This window comes from Leptinotarsa decemlineata, unplaced genomic scaffold, assembly GCF_025532065.1.
Source record: "Leptinotarsa decemlineata unplaced genomic scaffold, Ldec_3_MD MMD2_tig00026282_RagTag_RagTag, whole genome shotgun sequence".
Lineage (NCBI taxonomy): Eukaryota > Metazoa > Arthropoda > Insecta > Coleoptera > Chrysomelidae > Leptinotarsa > Leptinotarsa decemlineata.
In genome coordinates this window covers 4,469,222-4,490,641 of record NW_027412668.1, presented here as the reverse complement: position 1 = coordinate 4,490,641, position 21,420 = coordinate 4,469,222, and the positions used below count along the sequence as shown (strand labels likewise).

The 21,420-nt window shown below is 37.3% G+C and overlaps 1 protein-coding gene across 1 annotated transcript in view; it reads right to left on the bottom strand.

The window, feature by feature from the left end:
- The window catches only part of scro (scarecrow), a 63,126-nt gene that overhangs the window by 22,230 nt on the left and 19,476 nt on the right, over positions 1-21,420 (bottom strand). The window contains exons 5-6 of the mRNA XM_074179656.1: positions 18,444-18,539; positions 230-316 (exon numbers count right to left, since the gene is read on the bottom strand). Of these exons, the coding sequence (XP_074035757.1) occupies positions 230-316; positions 18,444-18,539 (183 nt within the window). The remainder of the gene's footprint in view (positions 1-229; positions 317-18,443; positions 18,540-21,420) is intronic.

The following is a 21,420-nucleotide window of genomic DNA, read 5'->3' as shown; positions in this document are numbered from 1 at the left end:
CATTTTTGTGTTTGCTTCTGAGAGTATAAAATATGTCACAACAAGAGCACATATTGTGTTGAACGTTATTCTTTTATTTTGTTATTGAACTAGCTGGAAAGGAAGTATATCTGTGTATAAATATCCAATTGAATTTGCAATTCAAAAATGCATTCATGAATTTGTTTTATCCCCAATTTACTACAATTACTTCAGGAATGAATTCACAACTACGCCACTGCTGACTTACCTGGTTGTGCTGGTTTTGTTCGGCCATCGCCTTCTCTTTGGCCTGTCTCTTGCACTTGTACCTGTGATTTTGGAACCATATTTTCACCTGTAACAACAAAAATCAATCGTTAGACAGTCAGGCTTAAGAAAACTCTAGTTTCTAAACTGTCGCCAAAATAAAGAGACTATTGAGGAATATAAAATTGAAATATAGGAGATACCATTCACTTGGATTTGAGGCGAATCAGAAGAGATATCTTTTGATTTTTTCGAAACATTTTGAAAACTACCAATCTATGCAGTTTGATCCATTACCAAATTACTTTGCATTTTGATTTCGAAATACTAATTTATTTTATTTTTTAGGTTGTTTCAAAAGTTTTGTCCCTTTTATTGTCATGTCATATCTCAATGAATATTTACTCTACTGTGTCGTGGTAGGGTAAAACCGTGATAGATGCCCCAGCGGGATAGATGCCTCAAGTCCTAAAAAGCTAATTTCCCGAAGAATTAATTCTATAAGTAGCGGTCCCAGATTTGACCCTTGTGAAACACCTGAAGAAGCACTATATTCGGTAGATTTGAAACCATTGAGCTGAACATATTGTTTTCGATCCTGTAGATAGGACTGAAAAAGTGCGATTAAGAATGGAGATAATCCAAAGGCTACTAGTTTGTATAGTAGAATACCATGGTCAAGCCTGTCGAAGGCCTTAGAACAGTATGTGCAAATAACATCTGTTTGGGCCCTATTGTCAATAGATTCAGCAATATGTTGGGTTACAGTCAGAAGGTTGGTGACCGTTGAACGATTTTTCATAAAACCGTGTTGGTTTATACTTATATTGCATCTTACATGCCGATATATAACTCGCTTCAGCAGAATCACAAAGAATTGTAAAGTTGGAAATAATAAAGATAGGCAGATAATTTGAAATATCTCGTCTATCTTTCTTTTCGAAAATGGGACAGACTTTTGATGATTTCCAGATCCTTAGTATTGTAGCCGATCTTAAGCAGATATTAATTAGTTTAGATAGAAGACGAGCAAGCACAAGTGCACAATCTTTTAGTATCTGAGTTTGATTGAAAAGGAGAAGAAACGGTATACGATTGTTTGGAAAGATTGAGCCGTTTCAAAATTTGCCTGACTAGACGCTTTCGAAAAGAAATTTGCGGCATTGTGGATATTAGTGTGGAAATAGTGGCTGATGCCTTTTCCAGAAAATTGATTGTGGAGTGGGACGTGAATTGTTCAGCTAGTAGATTTGCTTTTTCTATGGCTGTTGTTGCAATTGAACCATCCGCTTGTGTTGGTGGTAAAATTGTGGATTTTGTAAAGTTTCTATTAACAGCTTTAGCTACCGACCAGAAGGATCTAGACCCGTTGGGATTGGCAAGCAGTTTATTCATAATTCTCTGACAGCTGTTGCGAGTATTAACAAACCTAGTTCGGTTTTCGGCACTGGGATATTTGCGCCAGATTTGCGCGAGATTTTTGGAGGCGACAGCTTGCTCGTAATTTTTGTTGAACCATGGTTTGCATTCAAACAAAAAGCCGAATTCTAATTGGTCAGTGCCTCCTGAGCGAACAGATGTATTTGAAGTCAAATGTGATGACAACACAATCTTCAAAAATGTGATGGAAATGTTAAGACTATAGCTTGGAAAAGGAAGTACTCCACTCATGCCGCAATGACTAAATCAATTTCAAAATGTTCTTTCATCAACCAGATCCCACCGTCACAAACTGGCAAAACCCATTTGAGATTTCAATGCCCAGTGGTAAATATCTCGGAACCAACAAATTTCCCGCAATCGTAACCAAACACAAAACCCCGGCCGGTTATTATATCAAATAAAGAAGCCGTGCCTTACATTGGAATGACGAGGAGCGAATTCTTTTTCAATTACAGGCCATACATTCCCACAACAAGAGCGCTGCCCGGGCCCCCGACAATGGCATTGGCACTTGTCGGACCAGCATAGGGTCGGGTTGAATGGGTCCAACGGGGCGAATACACATCGCACCCCCGTATCTTCCCTTTTCGACGGCTAACGATCATAATAATCATTTCTGATGGGTATGTTGTGGTGGCGGTGAACTTTTAGGTAAGAAGGTTAGGTACAGGATGTTGCGAAGATATCGCTTCGATCTTTCTATATAGGAGACTAGCTCAATTTTCGTGAACAATTAATCATTTTTCTATTCCTGGAAAAACCTCATTGGAAATAATAGAGGCTTTTGAAATAGACGCATTTCAGGTATTTGGTGAAGTTTTTGATAATTGGTTGTGATACACGAAGAAAGTAACGATTTCTTCCAATAAACCGTGTAATGTTTAATGTAATTATTGAAGCCTGTAATGAAAAATAATTATTTATTTGATGATCATCAAATTATAGTCTTGGAAACATAAAAAAACTGGAAATGTTATATCGAGTGGTCCAACGAAAAGTATGCACCTTGCTTTTCTCCTTTTTTTGTAACTTAACGCAAAAATGCTCGGACAGGTCAATTTTGCTTTTGAGGGGGACACATTTAAGATGTATTTTTCTACCTGTGCCTTCAACCCCCTAGCGAGGGTGAGTAACAACCCTAAAATTTTAAATGGAAAGTGGGGTCGAGTGATATATCATTTGAAAGGGCACAAAATTCTCTTTCTAATGATACCTAATTTGTTGTATTTACTTGAATAGTTATAAAAAAAGCAAGAACATTTACACAATATTTTTGGTGTTAATGAAAATGCGGAAAAAACGGCATTTTTATCACTACTACATTCCTCAATTTCTCTCGTTCTTTTTTTGGTTCAAATAACAACAGCAGATAAGTGTACAAAAAGAATTTAGGAAAACTTTCATTGATTCAGTTCAGTTGCTTTTGAAATTATTTCAACTTTACTGTAAAAATGGTTTATTCCATTCCTGAACGAGTTGAAATTGTTAAACTTTATTATCAACATAATAGTTGTGCTAGACTTACTGCTCGCCTCTTTAATAACAGTCATCCCGGGAAAAATGTGAATGATTCGTACGTTGCCAAGTTAGTCCAAAAGTTTGTCGATACCGGATCTGTCTGTATTGGGAAACACCAGCCACGGAAACCGATCAGAAATGAAGCAGTGGAAGTCGCTGTTTTGGGACATGTTGAATTGGATCATACTCAAAGTACCCGTCAGCTTGCTGCAGCCTCAGGTGTCTCCCGTTCGTCCATAATACAGATATTAAAAGCCTATAAATTTCATCCGTACAAAATTAAATTAGTACAGGAACTCAATGAAGATGATCCTGATAGAAGGCTGCAATTTTGTGAACAACTGAGCCAGATACTAATTGATGATCCGCACCTATCATTCAACATGTGCTTTTCCGATGAGAGTACTTTTTTTGAATGGAGCTGTGAATAGGCATAATTGCCGTTACTGGGATGACAGTAACCCACACTTATTCCGAGAGGTCCATACCCAGTACCCTCAAAAAATCAATGTCTGGTGTGGTATATTAGGTAGTTATATCGTAGGGCCACTTCTTATTCCTGGGAATTTAACTGGTGAGGTCTACCTGAACATGCTTGAAGATACAATTGATCCTCTCATAACAGAAATAATTGAAAATGACCAAAATCATAATGATGATCGGCTTCATTTCCAGCAAGATGGAGCACCTCCTCACTATGTTGCTCCGGTAAGAGAGTTTTTAGATGACCGTTTCCTGGACAGTGGATTGGAAGGAGCGGCCCCATCGAATGGCCTGCCAGGGCACCTAATTTATCGCCTTTAGACTTTTTCCTTTGGGGACACTTGAAAAATAAATGTTTTGCTACGCAGCCCGAGTCCATAGAAGATCTTCGCCAACGAATTACAGCAGAGTGCAGAAGTATGCAAGTATGCTACAGAATGTTAGGAATAGATTTGAACAAAATCTGTATTATTGTATGGAAGCAAATGGGTCACATTTTCAGCACTTGCTGGAGTAGGATTCTACTAAGTCAATTACACATTTCAAAGTACTGGGTTGTAGTTGTTTTTCTTCATAATACCTACATGTTTGAGTGAAATACAACAAATTAGGTATCATTGGAAAGATAATTCTGTGCCCTTTCAGATGATATATCACTCGACCCCACTTTCCATTTAAAATTTTAGGGTTGCTACTCACCCTCGCTAGGGGGTTGAAGGCACAGGTAGAAAAATACATCTAAAATGTGTCCCCCTCAAAAGCAAAATTGACCTGTCCGAGCATTTTTGCGTTAAGTTACGAAAAAATGAGAAAAGCAAGGTGCATACTTTTCGTTGGACCACTCTGTATGAATACTAGTACTATGTTGCTGTATCGCTGCTGTTCCAATGTGTTGACAGAATCAGAATCAACGAACTTAGGCGTGCGCAGCGTTATAGAACAGTGCTTTCAAAAAAGTGCTCTACAGCGCCATCTAATGGCGAGTTACAGAAAAATTGATATCCTAAAAACCTTCTCTATGAAAAATTACTTAAACAAGTTTCATCACGATCGGTTGAGCGATGTAGAAGTTTATCACTTACCAACCAACCAACCAACATCCATTTTTATATATTAGATATCTACTCGTATATGAGCCCGTTAAAATGAACCACCTTGAAACGTCGGCCAAGCTTGCTAACTTTTTTGCTAATTCTTCCTTGAGATATGAGCGCTAAATTAGAAAATTTCTCATGAAATATTCAAGCTTTTTCCTGTTGTGATCAGGTTTTATCTCCGTAACCAATCATTCATAAAACTGTTATTTTATGCATTTCCGTTAATCTAACAATTTGTCAGACTCAAAGTTAACGAACTTTAAACTCTAATAAAAATACTGTTGTTGTTGTTGTAACATACAAAACAAGTCGACAAGGCGTTTTAAACTAACGTTGCCACGGAAACTATTTACAGTTTTTTGAAGGATTCCATCTAAAATGAACATTGCGATGGTTTTTGCTTACTTTCTTATTATCAATACCTCAACATGAAAGTTTTGAGTATATTGAAATAAGTTTTGAGTGTATTATCAAATTTCGGTAACCACATGATTTCAATTTATTTCATCTTGATTTTGAATAGAGAATGAAGAGACCTTTCAAACGATATATCACAAGCGTATACTTCCCATTTAAAAAATTGGGGGTTGTACCTGTCATTCGACGGGGGTTGAAGGTAGGGGTAGCATTTTTCCGTTGAAGTATGTCAAATTATAATTTAAGTTTGACGTGTTTCGGGATTTTGTTAAAATATGAACCGTAACCGAAATAATGAATTTATTATTGGCTTGCTTCTACATACTGTTTATTATACTCTGACCATCTAAAAAATGGTCTCCTATACATTATCATGCATAGTGCTTAAAAACCTGCAGGCCACGGCCAGAAAACCCGGAAAATAGTCTTCATACAGTTATCTCCGGCCGTGATAGTTTACATTCTTAGACATATTTCATTTTAAATTATTTTCAAAAACTATTCAAAACACAGGTTATGTATACTGTAGTAAACACAACTGTATACATTATAGGTATCCGATCTCAGAGGGGTAACAGAGATAGCGTAACACTGAACTAGTGGGAAGAGAATCGCACAGTCGCTTGCGCATAGCGACCCGTCGTCACGACATGCGTCGCCACGTTAGCAATCAGTTTCACATAAAAAATAATTACAATTTAGTTCGCAAGCGTAGTTACTGTACAAACTGAGAAAAAACTCTGCAGGAATTTTCTAATTCCGCCCGTCCTGTCATAAAGCAAGAGTTTGAAGTATCGGAGTGACCAGAAAAATAGTTCGAGTGATAAATGTGAATCTTGCAAATAAAAATATAAATTCTGCACACTATCTTGAAACTATTAAAAAAAAAAAAGATTCTACATTCCCTGCGTAGTGCGACAGTTCGGAATGTATTGTTTCAATAAGTTTTTAATGAAATCGTGAAAACCAATATTGATTTAGGCCCTGCCACTCATCGACAAACAAGGCTCCGTAATGCCCTTTTGTTGACAGCTCGAACGACGGGTCCGTACTAATAATGGGACTCGTTATACCGTACAATATGACGGAGGGTCAAACCATTATTAAAGCTAGATTATGGTAATCAACCGCCTATAAGCTGCGTCAGGATTATTTGGTTCGACAAACGATGATCTACTGACGGGGAAATTGTTTTATGAGTTGTTGGGGAAAACACCGACTTGCAAAATTTTCGGGTATGATACACTTTAGTTAAGAAACAAAAAGAAAAGATATTTATTTATATAGGTCGTTTTAGAAGAGAGTAGTACTACTTTGAAAGAAGTTTATTTCAGTGGAGATTGATTTTAATGAAAGAAATGTTTTGGCTTTCTATTTCTCCATCTTCATAAAAAGAAATGTGGGAATTTCCAAAGGAAGGAAGAGAGCAATTAATTTCAAAATTATCCAAACAGTTTCGCAATTTTGAATCAAATTTTGTTATTCCTTTTTTGGTGTTGAACTGTGGTGTTGGAAAATGTTGTTTGTTTGAAGGTGGTTGACAATGTTTCGTGGTGTATTTAATCAGTTCGGACTTTCATTGTCTAATTTAATATAAATTTATTTGAAATCCCTGAAAAAAAATAACTCGGGCCATTGAAGGAGCCCACAAGAAGCCCTGAGTCTGGCTGAGATACGTAGACGACACCTTCATAATATGGAACCATGGGAATGCAGAACTAGACACTTTCCTTAAGCACATCAACAACGTAAGTCCTTCCATCACTTTCACAATGGAGAAGGAAGCCCACAACGAATTGCCATTCATAGGCGAATTGGTGAAGAGGACCGACACTAAATGAGAAACATCTGTTTATCGAAAACCCACTCACACAGGACAGTATCTGAACCAGAAATCCAACCACCATCAATCGACTGAGAGAGGAATCATCAAGACTCTACTAGACTGTGCTTTCGGGCTCTGTAATACAAAGGAAGATCTCGAAAAGGAACTGGGTATCATCAAAAATGACCTGCAACAGAATGGTTACTCCAGAGTGATGGTAGAACAGGCTTTAGCTAGAAGACAGCAAGAGATCCACAAGGAAGAGAAGCCGCCACAACCAGTACTTGTACTTCCCTACATCAGAGGATTATCGGAAAGGATGAAAAGGATTGGGTCCAAGTATAACATCAGGACCTGCTTCAGATCTGGGAACACTATCCGTAGCAGCCTCACAAAAACGAGGCCACCAAACGCGGACTGCGATTCCAAGAATTGCATTTACCGGATACCCTGCGAGTACGGTGAATCATACATCGGTGAAACTAAGAGGCCATTGAAAGTTCGCATTGCTGAGCACAAGAAACACACACAGCGAGGAGAAACCAGCATGTTTGGACTCATCAACATAAAATCAAGTGGGCTCAAGCTGAAATCATCCACAAAGAGGAACACTGGTTTAGGAGAAAATTCAAGAAGCCGCGTATATGTTGTCCAACAACGCATGCAGTCAAGCTAGCGTAGATATATTAACATATGGAAACATACGGTCATCTCCCGCTAAAACCAATGAAGCGCGGAGAGAGGGAATAGGGGATAGGTGAAAGCACTCGAATGACCTATAAAATCAGATCTCGGAGGAATAAGTCCAGTTATCACCCGAAGACGATTGTGGATACTAACAATCGAAACGTCGTGACGTAACTTGGTTTGGAATCTTACAATTTTTATTTTTCATGTTTGTTAATAATATTTTTTAATATTTTTATTTTCAGCTTTTATTATTATTTCAATTTTTAATTTTATTGGTTGTTGCTTGTATGTTATTTCTTTGTAATTTCAGTTTTTTGTTTAATAATTCTTTTTTTCAGTTAATCTTTTTAATTTTTTTTCAGCGATTTCAAATAAATTTGTATTATATTAGACCATGAAAGTTCGAACTGATGAAAATGTTGTTATTGTGCTTATTTTTTGGAGACATTTCAGTTTCAACCAAATGAGGATTAAAAGTGTGTGATTCATTGATATAGTTTTTCTTTCTTCCTTTGGAGGTTCCCTACACTTTGTATTGATAGAGAACTAGAAAACAAAAAGGTTTTTCAGTGATGGCCTCAGGAAGTTGCGAAGAGGACAACCGCCCAGGACTCGTCCTTGTGGGGGACCCTACGTTGTGACTGCAGTAGGAATAAAGTTGATTTGTTTGATGACCTATTCATTTTGTGAAAATTCTCTCGCGAATGGTTTAATAAACCGAAATCGGTCGTAACAAATAAAAATCTTAGTAGAAATTAGACAGAAGTTATTTTCGTTATCCTATAATTGATAAAGCTGATATTTAAAACTTTATTTTATTCGGAAGATGGAAGAGTTATCTCTGGGATGATTTATCATAGGCAGGTATTGCATCCTGCCATTTGATTGGTTGCAATTGTATGAAACCACCAATAAAAGCCATTATTATTATTATTATTATTATTATTACAAGTGTTAATTGAAACGAAATTAAAGTTCAGCTTGAAAAGTAATATCAACCAAAATTCTCAAACATAATTCTCTAATACTGAAACTGAAATGAATAGTTAGGTTAGGTCCAAAGAAAGTGGGTCTATTCGACCCTCCACCGCAACCCGCAAGGCTTTATTGTAGCTCACACCTATTCACTCGACAAAATAAACCCAGCCGAACTCAGCCCAGCCGATTAGTGTGTATGGTGAGGTCTTTCAAGTCAGATGGTAAGAGTACGGCTCTGCCGAACTCTAAAATTCTGATTTGGTCCCCAGCGGGGCAGGCACAAAGTATGTGCTCTGCTGTGTCATCATCCTCCAAACAGAGGCGACACACACTGTCTTCCGACAGTCCAAGTCTCTGCATGTGATGATTCAAATGACATTGACCTGGAGGAAGGCCTGTTAGACATCGTAGTTCATCCCTACTGTAGTCCAACTGTTTGGTATCAAGCTTCGAAGACTGAATACACGCTTTGGAGTGAACCAACCCAGGAAGATTCTGCCAGAAGTCCATAAATCTTTTTGTCATTCAGGTGTTCAATCTTTATTTGGCCAAACCAAAAGTGATACTAGTGACAGGTTCTGGTCCAATGAAGCTGCTTGCAGCACCCTCCTTTCCAAGGTTGTCAGCAGCCACATTGCCTACCAGGCCAGTGCGGCCATGAATCTAGACCAGAGACAATATGTTAAGTCTTCCTATCAAGGAGAGTCGTTTTTGGCAATTTACTACCAATTTAGACTTTGCTTGGCAGGAGCCAAGAGCTTCCAACGCCGCTTGACTGTCCGAGAATATTTTTATTGATTTGTGTATGAGGTTGGATTCTTCTAAACGTAAATATCCACTTGAAATACAGTTGCATAGGTTCCTAGGCAGGTTGATATCTCTGTCCTGGGTCTGCGACTGAAAACATCTGCACCGAAACCGGAAGGTAAATAGTAGTGAAACTGAATATTCAATAAATTTGAATATTGCTCTTCGACGCGCTACATTGTTTCGTTTGTACGTGTATTTATTATTTATTTTCGGGAAATCTCCGTCAACTATTATAGTCGAAGTAAGCGGTATTATATGAATATTTAAAGCTGCCGGCGAGATCAACGGCCAAAAAAACCAATACAAAGAAATGATGCCGCTGCCAACTAGTCCACGTGGACTGAATAATTGGCGGTTCGTATTGGACAATTTTTACTAACCGAGGTTTATGATTGGCTGAAGAGTTATAAAATTGAATTTGAAGTCATGTTACGGTGACGAATAGAATGCGAGGATGTTTATACCCGGCGTGTTGTCAATGTTCAGTTCAGGAACTGATCGCTATTTGAGTGCTGAAATTCGATATTGGTGCAGTTAATTATTTTGAAATGTTTGTTATCTGTTTAAAATGTGGCGTTCTTGGACAATTAATAATAATAGTAATAATAGTAGTAATAGTGTGATAACGCAGACAAACGTCAAGCAGTTATGGAAAGCAGAAAAATAAACGAATTGCGTAAGAAATACTCAAAAGAAATAACTAAATATAGGCAAGAACAACGGCAAATTTCCTATTTGAACGAAACTTGGTATGACACTCACGATACAGTTACGAAAGGGTGGACTAATGGTTCGAGAATGTGTACGCCTAACATGCCTGCAAACAAAGGATCTCAACTAATCATTGTGCATTGCGGACGAAGTAAAAATTGGGTTCCGAATTCTTTGAAATTGTGTGGAAAAAACTTGAAGACTGCAATGTTGACTATTATGAGAAGATTGAAGCTAATATTTTCGAGGAATGGTTTGAAAACATATTGATCCCAAATTTGGATGCGAATAGTGTAATAATTCTTGACAACGCTTCCTATCATTCGCGACAGCTAATCAAAGCACCAAATAAAAGATCGAGGAAAGATGAAATACAAAGTTGTTTAATGGATAACAATTTGTATTTTGAAGATTACTATATCAAAAACTAACAACTTGAAATTTTACATACAAAAAATTTGAAGAAAAAGTGTATGCCCTCGAGAGTATTGCTGAAAAGTATGGACACAGCATACTGAGACTTCCCCCCTATTTTTGTGTTTTCAATCCCATCGAGTTGATTTGGGGAAAATTGGAACAAACACCAGGCGTAAAAATAATTTTCCTAAATTTGATAAGAAGGTAATAGATCTAATTAAAGACGAAGTATCTAATATTACCGAAGAAGACTGGCAGAAAAGGATTAAAAAAGTTATTTTAGTTGAAAAAGACTATATGGAGATTTGACACTTCCATATTAATGGTGGAAATAAATTCATTATTTATTTAAATGACGACAGTGATAGTGAAACAGAGTATATGGAAGAGGAATTATCAGGAGCTTTCGAAGAAAGTTAGTGAAGTGTTTTTGAATTCTCACTTTCCCACTCGCCTATATAAACGAAATATTTATTATAGATACAGTGTGTCTCACTTCTCATGGAAACACCCCCGTATCTTCCGTAATATTCGAGGTAGAACGAGGAAACTCTCTGGACTGAATGGGGTTGGCAAAAGTGATATACACTGTCCGCCACTCGCGATGGAACACCCCATTTTTACGGTAAAACATATTAGGGGGCAAAATACGCTCAATATTCCTTCAGATTCGTGATCAGGACTACCAACTTTTTCACACTTTTTTCCTGAAAAAAATTCAGTCCTGAAAAATCCGAATTTGTCTCACTTCTTATGGAAATACCCCCGTATCTTCAGGTGGTAGGTGCATTTTGAGCATTTCCATCAGTCCTGAGAGTTTCATCGTTACACCTCGAATATTACGGAAGATACGGGAGCTGTTGGAACATAGGTTGCACTATATCGTTTACTTGAACTAAACAAGCTTTTCGAGAAGACGTGAATGACGACGCTCGCCCTGGACGCCCTAGCAATCGTCGAATCACTATTAGATAAGTTACTGAGGATGTGTGTATGGTTGTGACATCGAAACCAATGTCCAATCATCCCAATGGAAGATCCCAGGAGATCCAAGGAAAACAATGGTTTTGTTACAGTTTTGCTCACTGTTTTTTTCGATTACCGTGGTGTAGTGCATTAGGAGTTTTTGTCACATGGTCATACGGCCAATAAAGAGTATTATCTTGGAGTTATGCACTGCTTGCGAGAAGCAATACGAAGAAAACGTCCGGTATTGTGGAAAAACAATTCGTGGCTTTCGCATCACGATAATGCACCTGCTCATTCGTCATTGTATGTTCGCAATTTCTGGGCCAAAAACAACACCGTAATCCCGCCTCAGCCCCTGTATTCACCAGATTTGGCCGCCTGTGACTTTTTCCTGTTCCTGAGATTGAAGAAAGCCATGAAGGGACAGCGATTGAGGAGATGAAAATCAAATTGCTGAAAGAGCTCAATGATATACCAAAAAGTGCATATCAGAACTGTTTCGAGGATTGGAAAACAAGCTGGCAGGAGTGTATATTGTAGGAGGGCTACGTTAATGGGGACAAAATAGAAATTGATGAATACATAAATATTTTTTGAGACAAAAAAAAATTCACGTAATTTTTTGAACAGACCTCGTATATGCGTAACAAATGAAAAATGATAGACTCTCGCACAGAGATTAGCTGCTAACGTGTCATAAGCCCTCTAAAACGAACCCCAGCCACCGTCTTCCGACCCATTGAATTTCGATAATACCCCCAAATGCTTATCACATCGTCAATCTACTTATACAAAAGATACATTTACCGTTTTCCTAAATTCGTCGCACGTCCGACAAGCCTAGGGCGGGCAGTGTCAATTGGGTGGATGAACGATAGACACAAAAAGGGTCTATCTCTTCATCCCTTCGATCCGATGTTTTGTGTGTGTAGCAAATTAGAGCCCGGCTGATTACCGCCGCCATCTTGGTCTATATAAAGTGAATTACCGGTCCGCTGTTTGGTGGTTGATGGAGGGGGGACCGAATGTCGGACAGATTTTCGAGTGGTTATTGTTGGAAAAAACCAGCTGTCGACTCGTTGTTTTTTACCCGCTACGTTCAAATGTTCCGAGGAACAATGGAAAAAGAGAATGGCGTGTCGCTAAAGTCTGACGATTTTCGATATTCAGTAGGCCATGTATTAACATAACATGCTACTTCTATTATTTCCCAATAATATTCAATCAGTCTATGTGAGACTTTTATATTTCGCTAAGTTTGTATGTTAATCCGATCCCAGACAAAGGATTTCTATGGATATTTTATTTTTTATGGTTGTTTTTTATCTATTAGATATGTGAACTCAATTTTGCTCAAATTGTGTTTTTGAATTGTTTCTTTTCTTTCATTTTTTGAAGTGCTATACATACCAGATTTGTTTAACAAGCATTTTCTTGGACAATAAAGTAATGAGTAATTTTTTGCTGGTATCTTTTTGGCACCACTGTTTTTGACAGATCACGCGTGAATCGTGTCTTGTGCCTTTGTCAAACTTGTTCAGTTTGGTCTAAATTTAACCATGAATCGACATACGAATGAACAACGCTTGCAAATTATTGAATTTTATTATCAAAATTCATGCTCGGTGAAGAAAGTGCGTCGTGCACTTCTTCCAATTTATGGACAGTTTCGTCGGCCTACTGAGGAAGCTATTCGGAAGCTTGTAACTAAATTTCGAACCCAGTTTACATCAAACTCCAAACACGCATACGTAGAGTGAGGACCGAAGAAGATATTGCGGCTGTATTCGCCAGTGTTCGTGATGACCGTGAAATGTCGATTCGCCGCCGTTCGCAGCAACTGATGGGCCTCTGTTACTCCACTACGTGGAAAATTTTGCGAAAGGATTTGGGTGTAAAACCTTATAAGATACAGCTGGTGCAAGAATTGAAGCCACACGACCTCCCAGTTGGAGGAAGATCCACATTTTTATCGAAAAATTGTGTTCAGCGACTAGGCTCATTTCTGGTTGAATGGATACGTTAACAAGCAACATTGCCGTCCATCTGGAGTGAAAACCACAAGCCACAAGCATTGCAAGAGCTACCGATGCATCACGAAAAAGCCACAGTTCGGTGTGGATTATGGGTCGGTGGCATCATCGTTACCGTGTGATGATAGATGACTTTTTGTTGCCCAAAATGGAAGAATTGGACATGCCTGACATGTTGTTTCAACAAGACGGTGCCACACGGCACGCGAAACAATGGCCCAATTAAGAGCCGCTTTCGGTGAACAGTTTATCTCACGTTTGGAGCATGTCAATTGGCCGCCTAGATCGTGTGATTAAACACCTTTGGATTATTTCTTGTGGGGTCATGTTAAGGCTCATGTCTATAGGGATAAACCAGCAGCGATTGACGCTCTGGAAGCCAATATTTAAGTATTAATACGTGAAATACCGGTCGATATGTTAGAGAGAGTGTGCCAAAATTAGACCTTGCGCATGAGCCATCTGAAGCGGAGCCGCGGGCAACATTTGCATGAAATCATCTTCAAACATTAAATTATATTGATCGTTCAATGGATTCCAATAAAGATTTCCTCAATTTTTTCAAATTGTTTGTTTTTTTTGAAAATCAAATCCTATACCTCTTAAAAAATCACTCGTTATATGTCTATCTATCTATCTATCTATATTCACGTCCAATTCAGGCCGGAATATCACTAAATATGAATTATATATTTTTATTGCAAATTATTTGTTCAATCAGAACGGTTTTCTTGAAACAGTATTATTTGATTTTATCGATCGAATTCATCATTCATCATCTCTGGTATTTTCTTAGATCTGAGCAAGGCTTTTGATAGTGTGAGTCATTCCATTCTATTGCAAAAACTACTTCTTCATGGAATGAAAGGAAATGCCTTGGGCCTCTTGAAATCTTAATAACAGGAAGCAAAAAGTCTGCATCAGATTTTACTGAAATCGGAAAAGATGTTTCACACGGGAGCGTGTTGGGTCCTCTACTTTTCAACAGTGAGCTCGTGCGGCACTCACTTTGAACATAGCTTTCTCATAGTCAAATGCTCATGTAATATAAAGCCAACACGTTCTTTTGATATCTTCACAATGTCAGCTAACTCACGAAACTTCTTTTTTCGATCATTCAAAACGACTCTGTATCTTTTGTTTTCTGGTGTTAGTGCCTCGTTTGGACGTCCACTGCGTAATGCATCATCGGTGTCTAAAAAGCGGTAGACTTTTTTGTTGGATTACAACTTCGATGATGACACTAATAGCTCAAACAGCTAATCAAAATAAGTGAATGTTAAACATAGGTTATGTTCATTGTTTTAGGTTTTTTGTATTTTGAGTTATTGAATAGTGAATTTGTGGGAGTCATCTTTTTACTGCGTTTGTTATAGTCATTAGAAACTCATGAATAGGTTAAATTAATCACTATCATTCACAAAAGCACAAGAAATCACAATATCTCGTGAAAACGACTGACGGGACTTTTGTTTTACCATCTGGCTTAGTTTCAATGGTTTCGGTAGATGTCGTATCTGAACGATAACTTCCCAGGGCTACCACTAGTTTAAAAAAATAATTGGAATCATATATAAATGCCCATAAAATTCGACAATTTTGTTATAACTTTCTATTCTGCACATTTGAATTCATAAGGCAGTGTTTCCTATTTGACAATTGAAACATAATTCAGTTCATAGACGAAATCGGATAAAGAGTTTATTTTTTTCTCTGTATATTCGTCATTAGCTTCAGCTGTTATCTCTAGATAACGTTTGTAGGTATTGTCCATGTTTGCCGTCCAAAAATCGTTTTTATTGTAGGTATTCATTTTCCCGTTCAAATCAATGAGGATTTTGTTTGCAGCTTGTGTATTTTTTATGAATTGGCAACTCTGTGTATTTGTCATTAATGTCAGTTGTCATATGTAGTTGAAGGTTATATTGTCCATTTTTGAGTGTTGCTGTTTTATTGTATTTTTTTTCCACTGGTATCTTCCATATAGAGTTGAAATAACGTAAAATACGTGTACTCTAAATCTTGATATAACCAACGATTGTTACATACGTACACACATTGAGTGGAATAATTTGAATATGAAAGGTAGTAATTTTTCATTTTATTTCAAAGTTTCCAGTCATAAACAAGTATTAATCGTTATAGAACAGTGGACAAGTGTAGATGTGATGAAATGGTTCACTATTTTATTTCGTAGTGGTGATCCATTGAAAATGAGATATACAAAGTGTCCGCTACTGCTGCGACAAACATCTTCAGTGGTGTGAACGTTGACTGCTCGAAGTCTCAGCAACTACTGAAGATGTCTACCGCAGTTGCAGACGAAACGGTTGATCCTACAAGCCCGGATTCTCTTTTCTAATCGTGACTTCCACCGTGAAAGCCTATGTTCTCAAATTATTATACCTACAGGCTGCTGGAAAAGGTTCATTCTGAAGAAATTGAACGTTTTGTACGGGAAAAAATGGGAGAAGCAAGTGAATGAAGATTCGCGAGTGAAAACAGTTTCAGATTACTGCAGGAAAGCGTTAGCGAGCAAAGTAAGGCAGAAAGTCAACATGAACATTTTATGAACTGACACTAAAGAACTGAGGTTGTGGAAAAACAATTTTTTTGGGATTTGGGTACTGGAGAAGAGGAAACTTGTAATTCACCGCGATAGTGACCATCAAATTCTGTAACATCAACTGAACTAATTCGTTTCGAAAATGGCTCTTTCGTACCCCCCTTCCCTTCCTTCTCTGTAGCGACCCTCGAGCTCGCCTGGCCCTTTGCGTTTTGCCAATTAATCCCAATTTAATTACAGTCAGAGCCATGATTAATTTAAAGCGCTTGGCACTCGTTGTGTATACGGTTTCAAGAGGTTCGCTGATAATTATTTAGAATTTAATGTTGTCGAGTGAAAAAGTCGATCGTTTGAATCTGCTTTTAAGGTTTTTCGGTCCGAGCTCAAAAAACTTAAAAAACGACACTAATCGAAAGTTCATTGTTCTTATGTATGAAACAACATACACTAACGGATTAGATGGCATTATTTAAGAGAAATTGATATGGAAGTATATTAGTCAGACTAAACGAGCTTTCGAAACTAGTTTCAAAGAACACACAGTGTATATCCGATTTTAGAGACCAAAGAAGATTAGTGTCAATCAAAACGCCATGGAGAACGGCCATAGAATGAATAAACACTATCTATTATGAAATTATTAATATCAGTACATGACAGTGACATTATGGATGCTTTCGCCAGCCTTTCTGCAGGAGGTTCCGTAATATTGAAAGACTGCACCAAACTCGGCACCACCATTGATAACACATCGTCAAATTGGGAATAAGATACACGGAAACTGTTGAAATAGTAGTCTAAACATAACCTATAATATTTATTTAATAGTCGTAAAATGATTGAATACAACGCATTTTGTTTCTTAAGCGTGGTTGAATGGAAGGATAGCATTCTGCTACATTCCGCTACGTTAAATAAAAACCATTATCATTTATTATACTTATTATATACCCTCATCTACCTAATGAAGTTGTGGTAGCCTTCCTGAAATTTTACGATTTTTCAAAACTTTACTAACGCTAAGCCTTCTTTTACTTTGTATGGAAACTTTCGCTAGTTTTCAGAGACGAAAATTTGAAAAAATTGAAAATAATTTCTTTCGGGTATCCATATCTGAAGCAAATGGAAATGAAAGATAACATATTACATTGTTCTGTGATTCTATGTAACTGAAAGTGTCAAAAACAAAAACGCTTCTTCACACATTGTTTTCAAATCTTCTTCTTTTTTCTCCACTATCAAGTTTACTCCCACAAAATAATATCCGGCAACGCTGCACGTCTATATCATGGATGAGAGGTTCACGAGTGGCGAGTGGTCAACTTCTTCCTCGGAAAAAGTAATTGATGTATATAAACAAACACTTTTACTGCTCCCATCCTACTTCAGGTCTACGTGCTTCGTGCTAATGAAAAACTTTGAGTGTTTGACTCTTCCTTTACTCTAGCTCGGTTAACTTGCCATACGTGTTTACAATTTTCAAGCAAGCCATTCTAGTTAATTCCGTAATTGTTCATGCAATCCCAATGAATATACTGAAATATTATTACAGTCTAGTGAGTTTCGTTTGCAGCTACTTTTTTCAAATTAGACCGTGGGAAGTACTTAGATTTTGAAGGGATATCCGTTTTTGCTTTATAATTTCGCATTTTCAACTTGTTTATGACCACTGACAGTCTTCTTCTTGCCGTTGTTTATGTTGGATTACAACTTCGATGATGACACTAACAGCTCAAACAGCTAATCAAAATAAGTGAATGTTAAACATAGGTTATGTTCATTCTTTTAGGTTTTTTGTATTTTGAGTTATTGAATAGTGAATTTGTGGGAGTAATCTTTTTACTGCGTTTGTTATAGTCATTAGAAACTCATGAATAGGTTTAATTAATCACTATCATTCACAAAAACACAAGAAATCACAATATATCGTGAAAACGACTGACGGGACTTTTGTTTTACCATCTGGCTTAGTTCCAATGGTTTCGGTAGATGTCGTATCTGAACGATAACTTCCCAGGGCTACCACTAGTTTAAAAAAATAATTGGAATCATGTATAAATGCCCAAATATCGAGAACCCGAAGATAAAACTTTGTGCTTCGGTCTACTTTTGGAAACACGGCAACTGAAAAGTGGCCGTGTGAAAAACTATTAACAAATCGACTATTTCAGGAAAATGATTTGACTTTTTGACGAATCTATCTATGAAGTAGAAAAGAACCGAATTCTACATTGTAAAGAATAAATCTATGCACTTACTTGGGTGGGAGTCAGGTGTATTAAAGATGCTAAGTGTTCCCGTTCCGGTGCTGAGAGATACTTCTGCTGTTTAAATCTCCTCTCCAATTCATACACCTAGAGATAAAAAGTATAACTTAATCTCTGGATTCCAGTATAACACTCTCAAATTGAAATCACTACAACATACAACTACATTGGTTCAACACTCTTTATTCCATCACGAATTTATGGAATCTTCATTCTCTTGATATCTGTGGACCGATTTTGAATCGATGGAATTATTTCTTCAGAGAAAGTGACGTTATATTTTTCATCAATCTTCAGAGGTACCTACCTCTCTAAGAATTGACAGGTTGTTACAATATGGCGTCATTATCTCCAGAGAAGTATTTCATAAACAAAATAGTAGCTACTAGTGAGTGAAAAAGTACTTGTTCTCTGACTGCCATCTGGAAATCTTCGGGTACTATACAGGGTGTCCCTGGACTTCCTCTTTTCCTCTCGGGAATGTATAGATGGGGTCAAAATATCACCAGTTCTTCATATAACTTTTTTTCCTTAAATCCTTCGTTACCAAGTAACGGGCCCTCGAAGTTACAAAATGAAAAATGTTTTTCTTTGATAACTTTTCAAGTGAATATTCAAAATCATCCAAATTTTGGTAATTGACTAAACAAATGAATTCCGTCGATGAGCTTTCATGCAGGAGTCAGTTGTTTTGCTACAAAGTCAAGAACGGACTACCCCCGATGGTCCACACCCCAAAACTTTGAAATGACAGATATTTTTCAATATTTTCAATATCGCAATTGTGATAGCAGATATTTTTTCAAAAGAAATATCAAGTTCTGTAGATTCGTGATGTTTTTAAACTAACAAGCTACTCTACTATGAAATATCGAATTCATTCCATATTTTGTATGTACATAATACGTGTGGAATAATTACGTTTCGTGTTGATCAGTTATCTGAATCTCATGAAACTCAACATTCGAATGTTTCAAATTCTTCTTCACAGCTAAACTGTTGAGGAGTTTCACTGATAATTATAATTTTATGGGAGAAATTCTTTAACACGAATCTAAATTTAGCTGAAAAAACGCACATCGGAAAAAATATTTACTATACTAATAAAAAGCAAACGAATGAACTACAAAAACGGCTGCACATGATCAGGTGAAAAATATCCAGGGAATAATTATGTTCCATTTCTTTCACAGATGTTGACAAAAAAACCTTTTAGAAAGTTTTGATAAAAAATGAGAAACTGGAATGCGATTTTGTTTTGTTGAGTGGTGCGTTGTCATATGACTATCATTGTATTGTCAATATTCTATAGGATATTTTGAATTTTTTTGATATGGCCGAACAGTTTACATTCAATGAATATGCAGATATGCATGTATTTTATGGACGAGCATTTTGTAATGCTGCAGAAGCTCGTCGTCTGTATTCCGAGCATTTTCCCAATCGAAAGGTACCGTCAAGAGAAACATTCGAGCGTGTCGATCGCAGCTTGAGGGAGACACGTATGTAATAATTGATAATTAATTTGAGCACGTTGTTTTATTTCGATATTATTGTAGGTACAGTTTTGCCAAAACGAGGTGGTGAGGGCGCTCCTAGGACTGTACGTACCGTTGTATTGGAGGAAAATATTTCGGAAGCCGTCGCTGATGATCCTTCAATGAGCATCAGAAATCTATCAGAACAGTTCCATACATCCAACTCCACTATTCATAGAATAATTAGGGAACAACTGCTCCACCCATTTCACATCCAGAAGGTACATGCCATGACACCTCAAGATTTTCCAGCACGACTGGAATATGCCAATTGGTTCATGGATAGGCAAAGAGAGGATATGACTTTTATTAATCGAGTTTTATTCACTGATGTAGCAGGTTTCAGTAGAGATGGAGTTATCAACTCTCATAATCTCCATATATGGGCCGAAGAAAATCCCCATGGAATATTGCAAACCAAACACCAACGGAAATTCAACGTGAATGTTTGGGCTGGTATCATAGGAAACCATCTTATAGGACCATTTGTTCTACAGGACCGATTGAATGGAGAACGTTATTTGGAGTTCATTCAGAACGATTTGAATGGACTTTTGGAACATGTTCCATTGCAAACCCGAAGAGATATGTGGTTTATGCATGATGGCGCTCCTCCTCATTTTAGTTTGATTGTGCGTGACCATCTGAACCATATTTTCCACAATAGATGGATTGGTAGAGGTGGGCCATATTCATGGCCATCGCGGTCTCCGGATTTAAATCCATTGGATTTCTTTCTGTGGGGGCATCTAAAAAGCCTTGTTTACGCTACACCTATTCACACAAGAGATGCATTGTTGAATAGAATAACATTACATTGTGAAGCCATACGAAACGACCCTGGAATGCTATTTCAAGTACAGTGAGGGTGTCTTCGCAGACTAAGAAAATGTATAGAGAGAGAAGGTGGTCATATCGAGCAGTTTCTGTAGCGGATTTTTCATTTCTGTTTGCTCTTGAGGCTCTTGAGTTTCGTTAGTTAAACGTGTTTGCATTATAAAAATTCGTTATGAACATTTTACCTATCATTTCCATTTTCCTTAAAAACTAATATTTTCGAATAATGGTAGACATCTCAGGATAAATGTTGTTGAATTAACGTTATCATTATTATTTCTGCTTTGATAATTATTCATTTCAAATAATGGTGGACGAGCGGGTTTGATGTCGTCGAGTGAAACTACATTTTTATCAAGACTCGTTGCTCCGATCGACTTTCCACACGAGTACTTTTATTCATAAAATTGTCCAAGTAACCTTAATTTGTTGAAAAATATTGAAAAATATCTGTCATTTCAAAGTTTTGGGGTATGGACCATCGGGGGTAGTCCGTTCCTGACTTTGTAGCAAAACAACTGACTCCTGCATGAAAGCTCATCGAAGGAATTCATTTGTTTAGTCAATTACCAAAATTTGGATGATTTTGAATA